This window comes from Sitodiplosis mosellana, unplaced genomic scaffold, assembly GCF_009176505.1.
Source record: "Sitodiplosis mosellana isolate CC-2019 unplaced genomic scaffold, AAFC_SMos_1.0 Smas_scaffold_6167, whole genome shotgun sequence".
Taxonomy (NCBI): Eukaryota; Metazoa; Arthropoda; class Insecta; order Diptera; family Cecidomyiidae; genus Sitodiplosis; species Sitodiplosis mosellana.
Window position 1 is genome coordinate 1671351 of NW_022601408.1, and position 14731 is coordinate 1686081.

Here is a 14731-nt window from a genome sequence, read left to right on the forward strand (position 1 = left end):
TTTGTCATTTCAATTTTAAATTAATTGTGTGTTTGTATATCTAGAATAAAGAATGTATTTTATTTTGTTTTTACTAGATTATACATGTACAATTCTAATATAATTAAATGTAACTATTTTTGAAAATTTAATGGTTTGGCAGTTTGCACGCTTTCCGAATCAACAATTTATTCAATGTTTCGAATGGGCTAGCGCAGCGATCCATCTTCCTAGTTCAGTGGACAGTTAATGTTGATGCTCGGGTTGCTGCCAGCATAGAAGTTGAATGGGAATGGCAATGGTTGTGGTTTTGAGCTACCGGCTAAAATGAAGAAAAAAATATCTGGTTGTCAATTGAATCCCAAAGAGAAAATCACAATTTTTCTCCTATTACCATTGATAATATTGAGATTTTCACACGCCACTTTGATCAGTATTTCCGTCACCTTCATGGCAAACTGAACTTTGGTGTATCCTCCCTCGAGTTCTTCTTCATCGTAATGATTTTTCACTTCCTCAATACCCGACCCCATATCTAAAATCATATGGAAAAATAACAACATAATCACTAGTATGATAGAACGAAGAAGTGTACAACACGAAAATACTAAATCGATTGAAAACAAGCTATTTACCTTCAAAAAATGTGTCCAAAACCTCGCATCCGATCGATGAAACGATTTGCATCACCTTAAAAACAAATTTTGCGGCCTCTTTTTCGGTTTTAAATTTTTGGTTCGTGTCGAGTTTGTCCAATTCGTCCATAATTTTACTGTCTACAATCATTCCTTTTAACACTAAAGGGGTGACGAGAATAAAAATTTTGATTTTCATTTCGATTGAACAATTCGTTTTCGCGGTAGAAGTTACTTGGACTGATTAAACGATTTGGCGAAGAAAAAAACTGACACAGCATTTGAGGTTATGTGACAAAGTGATAAGACAGAAAATTTGTTTACATTATGCACTCAGTGTCATCAATTTGCAATTGTCATCAATTTAATGAATTCAATAAGAAGATTTAAACATAGCATGACAATATTTTGGCTGAATATTTAATTATTTATTACAAATAAACCTACCTGATTGACGGTCTTTTAAAAGAAAAACTCTAGTTGTGAACATCTCGTTTTCATTGAAGGGCATATCGAAAATTTGAAATTGCTTTTCTCGATTTTGGTCCGATTCATACTTAATGCAACGTTTAAAGTATTTTTCTCTGTTGTTCGAATTGATAGTTTTGGATAATTGCAACAATTTGTCAGAATATTTTTCAAATGCAGTGCACTTGATGATTGGATGATCATTTGAAGAGCATTTTGTAGTATTTATAGAGTGAATGAAATCGAATTTATTTGATAATGAAGTATTTAGACTCTTCAAGCATATTTTAAACGAATTAACGCATTCACAGTGGCGAATTCCACTGTTCCATGCAGTGGTTTGGTTCAGTTCGTTGTATTTGTGAGCATTACATTTATAAAGCGAACGACAACACAAATCTATACGATTAACTTCACTCAACACTGCACCACTTTTTGATTTGACAAACGTTGAGTCTAGCGTTTTTTTCAATATGTGTTCTGTGGGTAACAAAATTGATTGACAATATTTTGTATCTGAAAATTAAAAAAAAAATCGTCTCAAAATCGAATTCGCTTCTCTGGATCGTATACAAATTTATACCTTTTAGTCCATCAGAAATAAGAGCATCCACCGAATTTTCGTAATATTTTAACAAATTAAAACTTTCGGATTGAATATGTCCAAACAGAAATACAGAAAATAAAAAGAAAATTAGAATATTCTCCATACTTGCGTACTACGTGTTCAGTGCTTGAGATTCCTACTCCCACTAATCGATCCTTTGAACTATGCTCAAATGCTAAATATGTAAAGAAATGCATTGAAATGCCCAAAACCATTTTAACCCGACAACGCCTAAAACTTTTTCTATCTCTTGTCCAGACAATAGCCTCCGAACGTTGCCATACGACAACGTCAAGCGTTACAGGGTTACAATGCATATTTACCTGTGCGTCACTTTACGTTGTTCAGTCGTGTTGTTTTTATCTAGTTATTCTCCTTCTTCTCCTACCTTTGTGGAATGTGTGAAGCATACACAAATTGCCAGAACAATAGAAGACAGTCAATGCCATCTCAATTCCAAACAATTGAATCATTGAATATTTCGAGTAACTTTTCAACCGTGTGTGGCTTGAGTTGAATATAATCAACACTAGCAGCTTCTCTGCACACACAACATAGTATATTGGCAAATGCATCGGGTAACCATTGCAAAACTTCAATACGATTTATGTAACGCGCAGTAACAGTCCACAGAGAAGCTGTTAACGTCGCCGTAAAGTTGACTATATTCTAGCAAAGTCTCACTCGATTGAAAAAAGTTGCCAAAAATTCTATAATTTAACCGTTTGGAATTGAGATGGCATTGGCTGTTATGTGTCAATTAACTTACATTTAAAATATATTGTGGCAATTTATCTATGGTGTGAAGAACAAAGCGTTTACCTGTCTGCGGTGCATGTGTGCGTCAGTCAATATGTTTATATTTTATTTTATTGTTGCCGTTGTTGATGGTCATATAAATGACTATTCCACATTCCACTTGGTTCTTCTGATTTTCGTTTTCTCTCGTTTCTCGCATACAAAACGGAGCCATATGATAAGTTACTTTGAGTTTCTTTCCGAAATGATTTTTGTTTGATCAGAGTGTGTGGTATTTTGTGTCGATTTGCTAGCGTCTGTTATCGGTATTCGCATTTTTTTCCATCGAAATTCATTTAGATTGTTTAATTGCCCCAATATAAAACAAGAATATTTCAGTATTAGGTTATTTGCAAATAAATTGTTGGTCTAAAATATTTCTAATCCCATAATTTTAATCGAATTTTCTTTTCTTATCTTTTTGCCAGAGCGCCTATGTACCGTCAAACACATCAGTCGAATACGCCGCTCGGAGGCTCGCCAGGAATCTTACAACAGGATTTAACATATGCGCAAAATGAAATGTATCGACGACCGACGGTGTTCGTGTCTCAGGCTCCGTATCAAAATTACAACCGTGTGGTGCCGCCACCTGCTCACAATGGATCAAATCGCCAAGTAAATTACTTTTTCAAATGATACAATTCTATGAATTTAGTTTTGATTCGCCTTTTATTCGCGTCATTGGAACACGTATTTAATCTTGAATAATTTGAAAATAGGTATTGCCAGCGCATCATCCATTGCCAGCCCATATTCAGTTCCCAGCCCAATACAGCCAGTTTGGCCCATTGAGTCCGGCTCAAGTGCCAAGCAAGCATGGACATTATCAACCAACCAATTTGTGGTTTGCTGAATAAGGACGGTTTTTGTTACCGCACACCACACACCCTCACTCAATCACATTCAAACAACAAATCGATCAAAACACCCGCAGAGTGTGTGCTTAAAAAACGACGGAATAAATAACGACTCCATTGGAAATAATTACAAGAAAATTACGAGCTAATGGGTAAAAAAAATAACAACTCTCGTTTGCGAGAAATCTCGATAAAATAAACACAACCGTTCCGTGGAATTTATCGAGAAAGCAACAAAACAAAACAAACCAACAAAAATAGGGCTAAAGACGAATGTTGTAAGAATCAATATCATTTTATTTGTTTACTATTAGCATGAAAGAATTTTGAAATTCAAATTACAAAGAACTTAAATGGGAAAGAAAACCATAACAAAAATTATATGAAGATAGAAAGTTCGTACTTGCACACGAGACATGCATAGAATATTTTAGAGGATTTAAATATTACAAAATGGAGAAGAAAAAACAAAATAAATTGTTATAGAGATTCGTTGTGCATTTGCAAAGAAACGAAAGATCCGAATGCATGCATCATTGTATGCCGTTAGTCAGTGGATGTATACCTTGGACATAGATACAGATAAATTGTCATCATAATCATTTGATTTGAGTCATACACACACACACACACACTCACGTGCATCGTCACAAATTGTCACACATTAATCGAACGTGAAATTGGGCGCGCACGTGAAATTTGGCTAACTGAATGAAAACAAAAAAATGCAAACAATGTTTTGCAACAAATAAACGCTTACCATAGAAAAAGAGCCATTTGGTTTGCGAGAAATAAATGCAACAACAAAAAAAATGATAGAAAGATCATTGTAACATCCACCAAAACTATTCAATTCAATTTAATAAAAATCTACATATTATATTCAAGAATGTATATATGTGGTGAAGGCTGTAAAAATATTTAACTCAGTGCGAAATACAACGCAACCCCACAGAGATGCTTTTTTTTTGTTTGGTTTTTGCTATGATGTAGATTAGTTGACGGTGTTTAACGTTGGTTTCATTGCATATATTTCGTTGAAATATTGTTTCGCTATTCCAACTTTGGGGAAATTGGTATACACACCTTACCTCATTCACACACACGCCCACATGACTGTTTCTGCTTGGTGTGTGGTTGAATCGATGTAAACCAATTTTAAACCCGCCCCGCCAACATTCGCATCCATCGAACAGTGGATCGAAATCAATGTGGATGCAATTGAAAGCAAATTCAAATTGAACTGAATGACATTGAAAAGGGGTTAGATATTTTTTTTTCTTTAGGACTTATTTTTGTTCTTATAATTTTTTTTCTTTCTTTGTTATTACTACAAATTTTTTTTATCAATATTGCAGCTAGTAGGCGTAGTGAACAGTGGAAAGGGTAGCATATTAAAACTGCACACTATAACCGTAAATATTACCATTGATGTGTACCTTCACAAAAGAATTCAATCTTTTTTCCTCTTCGTTTTTGTTTTTAATTTTCCTTCACTTTTTTCTAAACACAATTTAATCAATATTAATTAGGATTATTACTTATACTTAGACTCAATCTCAATTTTCTTTCTTTTTTTCGCTTTTTCTTCTTCTTCTCTGTGTGTGTTTTATACTGTTTGTTTTTTTTTTCTTTGGAAAAATTTCATATTTAATCGATGATGATACACAAGAAAAAAAAACGCTGGAATTAGAACAAAAAAAATTTTTTTTCGATGTTTTAGGGAAATAAATATCAAGGTAGATATTTATATATTCAATGTAGTTTTTCTTCCAATATTATGCGAAAAAAATCACATTCAATTCAATACGAATTGGACAACTGACAGATAAATTGCTTCTTTACTTCAGTCATTGGCTTTATTAATCTGTACGTTTTAATGTCATTCAAACAAGTTTGTCGTAATGATAAACACAAATGGTGTCCAAGTCAGAAAGAATATTAAACGAACGCGTTGAATATATTGTTGAAGAAAAAAATATAATAATTATTCGGATACTTTTGCATTAAATTTTTTTAGTCAACCCACAATTATGACGAGTTTATTTGTACATTTTTATCGATGCTTGCGCAACGAGGAATTTTAGCCGAATTGGTAGCACAACAATTGCCAACACCACGAAAATCGGTAAATAGTCTGGGTGGAAATGGCAACCGTGGAAATAAAATGTATAACAAGAAAACGACACAAAAATCAACCGGTGGCAAACGACGAAAGGGACGCAATAAATACGCGAAGAAAAAATAGACGGAAAAGAAACGTGCTGTGCTCATATATTTTTTAACAACTTTCCATCACTTTCATTCACACATTCGTCCGATTTGAAATTGTATCAAATTTCATGGTTTTTTTTCTCTTGAAACATTGTTCAAAAATCACGGGAGTTTTTCTCCTGCCAAAAATGATCTTATATTGTTATGACAAACATTTTTTTTGTCATTGAAACCATTTTTTATTTCGTATTTGTATTCGATTTTCTTTTTGGATTTATGTAAATATTTTGTTTTTTTTTTGTTTTGCTCGATTTTGTCATTTCAATTTTAAATTAATTGTGTGTTTGTATATCTAGAATCAAGAATGTATTTTATTTTGTTTTTACTAGATTATACATGTATAATTCTAATATAATTAAATGTAACTGTATTTTTGAAAACAATGGTACGTGTTTTAAAAATCTCCTTCCCTATAGTGATGAACGGAAAGGAGTGACTATGTGAGTGAACTTCTTAGCTAAAAAAAAAAATCTTTCTTTTCAAAATTATCATTTCGGTCGATGATACATATATGGAAATGATTTTAACAAACTTCACCTTTTTCAGCCACTGCTCAAATAATTTTTGTGCAATCGTAAATAATCCAGTTCAAAACGGTGCATCTGCTTACTGATCAATGAACAATATTTTCTGTGGAATTTTCAAAAAAAAAAGTTTGTGGTTTTCATTCATTTTCTCTTTATTTACACTAACAATGCAGAACTTAATTGAAAGAAAAAACAATTCAATAGTTAACGATTCTTTGATTGAATTTTAAAATTAGCTGTTATTTTCGTTTCCAAATCGGATGGAAGTTCTATGTTGTTGGCCTTTAACAGTTCGGCCAATTTATCGATGAAATTCGGTGTGGGTAAAATGTTATCGTTTGAAATCTCTGTCCACAATTCCAGGGCTTTTTCGGCCATACTATGTTTGTAATAAATATCCAAAACAGTTTGGTAAATTATACGACGATCACAGGCTACACCTGCTGTAGATTTCAATAGGATTCTCGCTGATTCGATGTCATCACTTGTTGTATACACTCGGCACACTTTGCCAACTTCTTTTGTGATGTCATGGATGCGATTACTTGCAAACAGTAATTTTGCCTCGTCGACCTGTCCACATTCACTGTACGCAAAAGCCAGCCGACTTACGGCATCACTTTCACCATGAACCGATTTGTGGGTGTTGAAAGCACGTCCTAACAAATCTTTTTGATTTTTTTGAATTAATTCCTTGAATAAAACCACTGACATTGGCATAAATTTGTACGTTTTTGCAAGATATTCATATTTTTCGACGGCTTTGTCATACGATGCAATCTTCAAATGTACGGTAATCAAAGGTCCAGTCGTATCGACCGTCGCTTTAATGTAATTGAATTTTATAAGCGCACTGAACAACTGTTCAATCATCTGTGTATGGCCATCAGCAGCCATTCGTTGTAGCAACTGTTCGAATGGGACATTATTATTTAGAATAACTTTATCCTGGCGTTGTGTATACAAAAGCGCTTCCATTTCATCGAAACTAAATTTGTTTTCATACATTAGCGTGACGAGCCGTGCCGTTGTCATTGGATATAATTTGAATGATGGATCTTTTGCGCAAGCTTGTTTTAGGACATTCAAACCCTTTTCCAAATTACCGATACGTCCATACAAATCGATTAACATGCCATAATTTGCGTTCGTGATATTCAATGTACTGCTGGACTTCATCATTGATTCCACTTCCGAAACATTTCCTTCACGAATATGAGCGAGAAACAATAGTTTCTCTGTGCCGGCCACATTTCGGCCCAACGATCGCTGTTCATCCAACATACTTTGCAGTTCAATGGAACTTTGCTGCTGGCCCATATCGCCCCGTTGTTTTGCGTTTATTGGCTTCAATTGCATTTTGTGTGCGCTTAGTTGTGTGAGTAAACGACCAATTTGCAATTGATCATCCACTTTGAGAAGGTGCTGTTGGATTTTTTGGATTTGATTCGGGCTTGTGGTCAAACCTTCGGCAATGAATGCATGCATCAATTGTGCCAAACGTTTCGCATCGGTAAGCGTGTGTGCAATCGATGAATACAACATTTCACCAACGAATGTCATTTGTCTCTTCCTTACATCAGCATCAGATAGAGTGGCCTCCCGGTAATATTCATTGATTTTCGAAAAATTGTCATAAATTATCTTAACAATTCGCACGAAATTCCGCACATCACCAGTGGTTGCATATGCATTCAACAGGGTTTCTGTAATGAAACGATTTGCGTAGAAACATTCATAATTTTTCAACAGATTGATAGCCGTTTTAAAATCATATTTGTTCAAGCTACTGTTTACGCATGCTTTGACGGTGCGATGAACGGGAATTCTTGTTTGTTTCAATTTGGTAAGAGCAAGTGCCATATCGTCATCGGCATTCAGTGCCGGCAAAATGACATCACGAATGTAAGCGATATGTGGATATATTTTAAAATCGGTACACATTAAGTTCATTACTTCCAATACGGCATCGACACCTTTTCCGGCCGACAGTTGAAACAATTTCTCAAATGCAACATCTGTTACTTCAATTCCATTCGTCTTCATATGCGCCAGTAGCTGGCGAATCATTACTTCCGATGAACTCTTCAGCGCCGGCTTGAACATTTCAAAGCTATTTTTCACCGTGAATCCAGTTGCTTCAATCAATTTTATTGTCGCGGTAAATTCTTCTTCAGATGTATCGTAACGAACCATATCATTGATTAAATGCTTGTATAATGATTTGATATCGCCAGCCTCTCCAGCTTTATCGACAAATTGAAGAATCTTCGGCAAAATGATCGATTGCTTGTTTGTAACGAATAATGTTATTGCATTTGGCAATGATGTTCGCAATTCAGCATTCGGTTTCAAGTATTCGAACAGCGTATCGATTTTATCAGCATGTCCACTGGCAACTGATTCGCATATTACATTGAGAATATCGTAATTCAACAACTCAATATTTTCGGTTTCGAATGTTGCAATGGTTTTTCGGATATTTTCCAAATCGCCAGCCTTAGCATAATGGCTTAACAGTGTTGTCAACGTATCCCGATTTATTTTGAATCCATTTTTGTTCAAAGTAGCAATCGTTTCATTGGCGGCTTCAATATTTCTATATGCAATTCAAATACACATTTTTGAATTAAATAGTTATTTCAACATAGTTATTGAATTAATTACAGGATCCAATCGATCCGCTTTCAAAAGAAGCCCTACCCGCAAATGATGTGACACTGAATCACATTATTGAATGAACGTTCATCGATCGACAATTGATTTTGGTCCATCATATCGAGAATTTCGTTGGCCATTCGGATGTTGCCGCATTTACAATACACTGATAACAAGCAATGATAGGAGGTGCTGCAAGTAGAAATATTTAGATTAATACATTTTTCTTCAAAAGAGATTTCGCATCATTTACGCATCAGGCTCAATGCCATCGCTAATCAATTCATCGAATATTGATTGTGTGAGGTTCACGTCTTGCTTGTCACTTGCAAATTGAAGCAAATAGTTGTAATGTTGTGTGCCCAATTCGTGTCCGTGTTTCTCGAGCTCATACCAAATGCTTTTCACCGTTTCGCTGAGATTCTGATCGAGGCGGCCAAATGAACAAAACCGTAATATAACCAATGCTTGTTCGTTGGTAACTTTTTGCGTTTCTATCTTGTTGTGTAGTATTTTCAATTCATACTGTGATATTCGATTATTATTTCTCACACGATCGTTTAACTCTGCTATGAAGTCACTTAAACTCTTTAATTTGTCAATTTTTCCATTCGTCACATCCGTTGCATAATTACTATTGATATGGGAAGGAATGGAAAAATTATTTTAGAAAAAAAAAAGAACCATATTTAGTGGGAAGAAAACTTACTGACAGAATGATGAGTTAATTGATAGTGATTGATTTGTATTGACTAGAAATTGCTTGGTTCCACACTGAAACACACATGAGTCGGTGTTCAATGTTCTACTAATTTTCACATCGCTGATCTCTGTGGGAATACAAAAGTGTTTAGTTTCTTTATGTTCTTTACATTTTGAGCATAAATTCAGTGTTATATAATGCTGAATTTGTTTGTGAAAATAGCTTAGGTATATTCTTTAATCTAATGTATGCACTGAATTTACAATTTACGATGCACACATTATTTCACTTTCTGAATTAAAACTGGAATTATACGTTGAGAACAACACACAAAAAACATGTTTACAACTTTAGAACCCACTACTTGTGTTGACATTACCTCGTATTGGACGGCCAATTGTAGCCTTTGCACAGAATGTCAAAGTGAATGCAGACAAATCAATGGGTTTTTTAGCTTGTGCCAAAATTAAACGGAACATTTTAGTTGATTTTTTTTCTAAAATAATCTATGAATGAAAAATTAAAATGTTTCAGTCACCGGTCGTTCTTCTTGCGCTCATGCTTTCCCCATTCTATTTTGACAGTTGTGACTGTAGCGTTACGTCATGCCATGACATATGCCACAGTGTCACAATTGTTGTATTCCAAATTTGGCGCCAATTTGAATATTCTAAATATGCGTACTAACGTTTTTCGTGATATTTAACTTGAATTTGACTTTAAAAATTCTGTTATTTCATCTGGAAAATGGTTGCGATTAAAAAACTTCTCTCTTCATTCTGTGATAGTCAATCAAATTTAATCTTCTTCTAGATTATTCTATAGTAATGATACAAAGGGAACAAAATCATTTAGTGAACTAATTGGTTCAGATAATACGAATCTACACATCATTGTCGGAAGCTTTTGTTATACTCTAAATTATAACGTTAAATAGTCTAAATAATATGATTGAATGGAAATTTTCATTGTTTCAAAGAAAAACAATGTTTTATCCGGAATGATATGAAATTTAAAGAAACAATCACTTCTAATACATGGTCAATGACAATGCAAAAAGCTAAAATAGTCAGTTGCTTTGGTGACGTCTCATTAGATTTTCATGAAGTGATGAAACAATAGCAATAGCACTTTGAGGAAATGATTTATATATATAATAGGTATTATTTCAGTAGATAATCATCAGCTAACAATGACAAATGTTGTTCAAAACGATTATTCTGAGCTTATTCAAACGAATTGCACTTCATTTGATCTTAGAAAAACTATAATAAAAATTGTGGTTGGCTATTTTTAAAAAGTTTTTGGTGGTCGCTAAGGCCGTTGAAAATTGTCTATATAAGTAAGCACGTTGACGCCTTCAAATCAATTCGTAATGAAAACAGAGAAAAAAATGAAGTTCTTATTCGTTGTGTTGAATGTTGTCGGGCTAAGTCTTGCTGTACGTATCGAATTTCATTTCTTTACTCCTTGACATAGAAATAGACAGCGGTTTTTGTGAAATTTGTTATATATATGAAGTGAAAATAGTGGTTATTCGTTCGTTTCTCTTTTATAGGCTTTAGACATTGCAGAGCATTTGCGAGCACCGCTAAAACAAATGCGTAAGGGATGTGTAGAGCAAACGGGTGTAGATGAGAAATATATAGATGAAAGTAAAAATGGCAATCTTCCTGATATTCCCGAGCTAAGATGTTACGTGCTGTGTCTTATGGAGCATTCGGGTATAATAGACGATGCCGGAGTAGTGGATTTCTCTAAAATCTACCATCTTTTCACACCTAGTATGAAGGAGACATTCCAAGATGCAACCAACGATTGCGGAACCATTCGTAATTATTTACAAAATATTCATGTGTCGTCTTGTCTATGGGAACAAATTAACAAAAAAAAAACCCCAAAAATATTGTCTTTTTAGATGGTGATACTAGATGTGATACAGCGTATCTAACTTTTAAATGCTTCGTTACAAAGTACCCAAAGGTCAGATTGTGTATACAAAAATGGAAAACAATGTTGAATATTGAATAATAAAATCTTCTTTCATATTTTAGGATGCAGAATTGCCGTAGTCTCATCAGCGGGGGTTCAACAGTACTATGCATAATTTTGCTATCATCACGTATGGATTTAAGTGTGTTATTTTTATCGAATGAATATTGCGGATGTACACATTTTAAATTGGCTATTACTTAATAAATCACCACATATACCTCTAACCAACGTAAAATCCATTAAATATGGTGGATTTTCTGTATAAGAAATAAAATTGGTAAATCAACGAATATTCTGCCCGGGAATTTGCACAATTCAATCATTTTTCAGGATATTAAATTAATAATGAACGCGAAAATAAATATAAAAACTTTTGTGGTTTTTGTTCTTACACAAATGAAATCTGCTTAGAATATGCTGCTTATAAAATCTTTTATTTGGATATTATCATCATTTCTTGTTACTATGGATCGTTTGTTATCTAATCATTTAGTGCAATATCTAAACGAACTTGACTACTGAATTCGGCTTATTTGTCTAATTTTATCTAAATTAAAAGCAACTTAATGACCTCACTCTATATTGAAATGTGATATGCACTCAAATTGTAATCTTTTTTCCTTGTAAAACATTGAATTTCCCCAACGACAGCAATGAAAAACATTCACCTAGCTCTTGTACAAAACACTTTTACCGTTTCTATAAAAATTCGACTTTTATTCAATTTCAATTTAAATAATATTTCTAATACTCTCAATTACATTGATTCAATAGCAATTTTAGGTATCATAAGCTGAAATTCTTTTGCTGGCAGCACAAGTTGACTCCAACAGCACAAGTTGTGTATACACAACTTAATCACAAATAAATTTTGAGTTCTCGGTATATTCACGAAAACCAACATATTCCAACATATCCTCTCAATGCCATTCCAAGTAAATTTTGTTTATAAAAATGGCCAGCCACCCATTGCATTGGTTTGCATGTTTATCCAAACGAGTGTATAAAGGGTGTTTCAATAAGAGTGTCCGAACGTTAAAATGAAACAAAACACAGAAAATATTCGAATATATCCGAGTTGTTTAATGTAATTTGTAGCCCTATTCATAACATTAATAATGGAAAATGATATCATCCAAATGACCATCCCGTGAGTTTTAGTGACACCATCCGATCGGCCCAATTTTTGATGACATTTTGGCACATTTCGACTGGAACACTGGTGATTTCGCGATGAATGTTGGCCTTCAAATCCTCAATCGTCGACGGATTATTCGCATAAACTTTTCCTTTGATAAAACCCCAAAGAAAGTAGTCTAATGGTATTAAATCGCAAGATCTTGCCGGCCAATTCACAATACCATTTTTCGATATTACGCGTTTGTCAAACTTTTCGTTCAAAACCTGGATTGTTGGTGGACTTGTGTGTGATGAGGTGCCGTCTTGTTGGAATGGTAGCCCACTGGTTCTCACCCGACGCAATCTCGGCCAGAAATATTCACGAATCATGTGTTGATATCGCTCGGCATTGACATTAACTCGCTTTCCATCTTCGTTCTCAAAAAAGTACGGGCCAATGACACCTCTCGACCTAAAAGCACACCAAACAGTGCACTTTTGCGGTTTCATTTCAACCACTTGAATGTGCCGAGGATTTTCCGCGCCCCAAATGCGACAATTCTGGTTGTTAACATAGCCATTTAGACAGAAATGCGCCTCGTCGCTGAAGATGATTTTTGAGCCAAAATCAGGATCCGCTTTCTGTTGATCTAGGGCCCAATCCGCAAATTGTCGACGCTTCAAATGGTCATCTGGCTCAAGTAAACGAGTTATTTGGATGTTATTTGTATGTAAGCCAAGATCCCTGGTCAAAATTCGCCATGTAATGGTCGGCGAAAGGGGCTCGGTGACGAACAGACACTTCTGGAGCGGCTTCAATACTGGCACTTGCGGTGGCGATTTTTTCCACAGATCGGCCCGTACGCTGTCGAATCGGTGTCTTCACATCACAAACTGAGCCCGTGGAGTTGAATTTTTTCACAATACGTTGAATAGTGCATTCTGTCGGGCGATTGATTTGACCATAAATTGAACGCAAATTTCTGAATGTTTCACGAACTGAACATGAATTTTTACATTATTTATTACAAAGTAATAAGATGAGTAATAAGTAATAGGTCATCTTATTACAGTAATAAGTAGGTAATAAAGTAATAGGAATTACATTTTTTTACTTCTATATACCAACGTCTTTTGTCCGGCAACGAAATTTTAACTCAGCGGCTTTAAATGCGGTCAAATGTGGGCGTTGCACGAACACAAAACAGATTGAATCGCAACTGAACAAAATGTGTGAATAAACGAGCCGACCACTAAATTTATCGAAGATTTATCCGTATTTATTTCGTAGAATTGATGTTTTTATATTTTATTTTCAAAAACCCAACGAACTATTTGAAGAATGACTGAAAAATTGTGCGAATTTTGTTTACAAATGAAATGTATTGATAAAAGACATCAATATATTCATGAGGAGACATTTAAATTCTGACATTTTGGAGAACTGTTGATTTTAAATCGAAACTAAAGAATATTAGCAAATGCATTATTTTCGTTCTCGCATTTTAAATTCTTGTGTTCTTACTTACTTATGACGAACGATGAATTTACTTTTAGAAAATATTGTAGATATTCAATATCTCTGACATTAAGAATTAGCGACACGCTAACGTACAACAGCGGTTTATATTCGTCAACGACCATATCATGTAAAAAGCACCAGTTCTCGTCCGATCACTGAAGTTAAGCTGCATTGAGCATGGTTAGTACTTGAATGGGTGACCGTCTGGGAACACCATGTGTCGTTGGCACATTTCTTTTTTTTTTAATAATTTTTTCGATCTCAATATTAATTTTTTTATATTTATCAACAAAATAGAGAGATTCTTTGCCAAAATTTTAATTAAATAATAGAGATTACAGTTTTAGCATATTAAATAGCAGACAACTTTGCATGAAATTTGAGTTCAATAGAAGAAAAAAAACTCATGGCAATTGATTTGTTTATAATTTGATAACATTTGAAAATTGTCTATGACGTATCAGAATCATTCCATATTTAGAATGAGTATTTTTGTGCCTTTGTACGAGAATATTCTTTGTAGTAATTGAAATGAATGAGTTCCATCACAGTCGTTCCACTCAAATGTAATACGAAAAAATGCATG

General features: G+C 34.2%; 5 protein-coding genes and 1 non-coding gene across 14 annotated transcripts in view; 4 read left to right on the forward strand and 2 right to left on the reverse strand.

The window, feature by feature from the left end:
* Nucleotides 1-1088, forward strand: part of LOC129575808 (ubiquitin carboxyl-terminal hydrolase calypso) — a 3148-nt gene extending 2060 nt beyond the window's left edge. The window contains exon 5 of the mRNA XM_055459889.1: nucleotides 1-1088. This exon is cut by the window's left edge and continues 406 nt beyond it. The gene's annotated coding sequence lies outside the window, so the exon portion shown is untranslated.
* Nucleotides 28-1831, reverse strand: LOC129575810 (uncharacterized). The gene is made up of 5 exons (XM_055459891.1): nucleotides 1666-1831; nucleotides 1062-1598; nucleotides 615-776; nucleotides 374-514; nucleotides 28-301 (listed from the first exon to the last, which is right to left on the reverse strand). The coding sequence occupies exons 1-5, from the start codon at nucleotides 1790-1792 to the stop codon at nucleotides 210-212; spliced, it is 1059 nt and encodes a 352-aa protein (XP_055315866.1). The 5' UTR covers nucleotides 1793-1831; the 3' UTR covers nucleotides 28-209.
* Nucleotides 1832-6004, forward strand: LOC129575809 (uncharacterized). 9 transcript variants are annotated; one of them, XR_008688830.1, is made up of 5 exons: nucleotides 2545-2753; nucleotides 2916-3105; nucleotides 3210-4610; nucleotides 4706-4762; nucleotides 5368-6004. XR_008688830.1 is itself a non-coding variant. In XM_055459890.1 (4 exons), the coding sequence occupies exons 1-4, from the start codon at nucleotides 2001-2003 to the stop codon at nucleotides 3345-3347; spliced, it is 465 nt and encodes a 154-aa protein (XP_055315865.1). In that variant the 5' UTR covers nucleotides 1832-2000; the 3' UTR covers nucleotides 3348-6004. The 9 variants fall into 9 exon arrangements, 1 of the variants encoding a protein (XP_055315865.1); XR_008688831.1 differs by having other exon boundaries at nucleotides 2549-2753; nucleotides 3210-3499; XM_055459890.1 differs by lacking the exon at nucleotides 2545-2753 and adding exons at nucleotides 1832-2096; nucleotides 2488-2528 and having other exon boundaries at nucleotides 3210-6004.
* A 278-nt stretch (nucleotides 6005-6282) lies between these two features.
* LOC129575807 (leucine-rich PPR motif-containing protein, mitochondrial-like) lies at nucleotides 6283-10103 on the reverse strand. The gene is made up of 5 exons (XM_055459888.1): nucleotides 9889-10103; nucleotides 9516-9636; nucleotides 9060-9440; nucleotides 8852-8998; nucleotides 6283-8747 (listed from the first exon to the last, which is right to left on the reverse strand). The coding sequence occupies exons 1-5, from the start codon at nucleotides 9986-9988 to the stop codon at nucleotides 6353-6355; spliced, it is 3144 nt and encodes a 1047-aa protein (XP_055315863.1). The 5' UTR covers nucleotides 9989-10103; the 3' UTR covers nucleotides 6283-6352.
* Nucleotides 10104-10841: 738 nt separating this feature from the next.
* LOC129575406 (general odorant-binding protein 69a-like) lies at nucleotides 10842-12051 on the forward strand. The gene is made up of 4 exons (XM_055458998.1): nucleotides 10842-10950; nucleotides 11068-11341; nucleotides 11428-11492; nucleotides 11564-12051. The coding sequence occupies exons 1-4, from the start codon at nucleotides 10885-10887 to the stop codon at nucleotides 11579-11581; spliced, it is 423 nt and encodes a 140-aa protein (XP_055314973.1). The 5' UTR covers nucleotides 10842-10884; the 3' UTR covers nucleotides 11582-12051.
* A 2204-nt stretch (nucleotides 12052-14255) lies between these two features.
* LOC129575813 (5S ribosomal RNA) lies at nucleotides 14256-14374 on the forward strand. Its single transcript, XR_008688833.1, has one exon. It is a non-coding gene; the product is annotated as a 5S ribosomal RNA (ribosomal RNA).
* The last annotated feature ends 357 nt before the right edge of the window (nucleotides 14375-14731 follow it).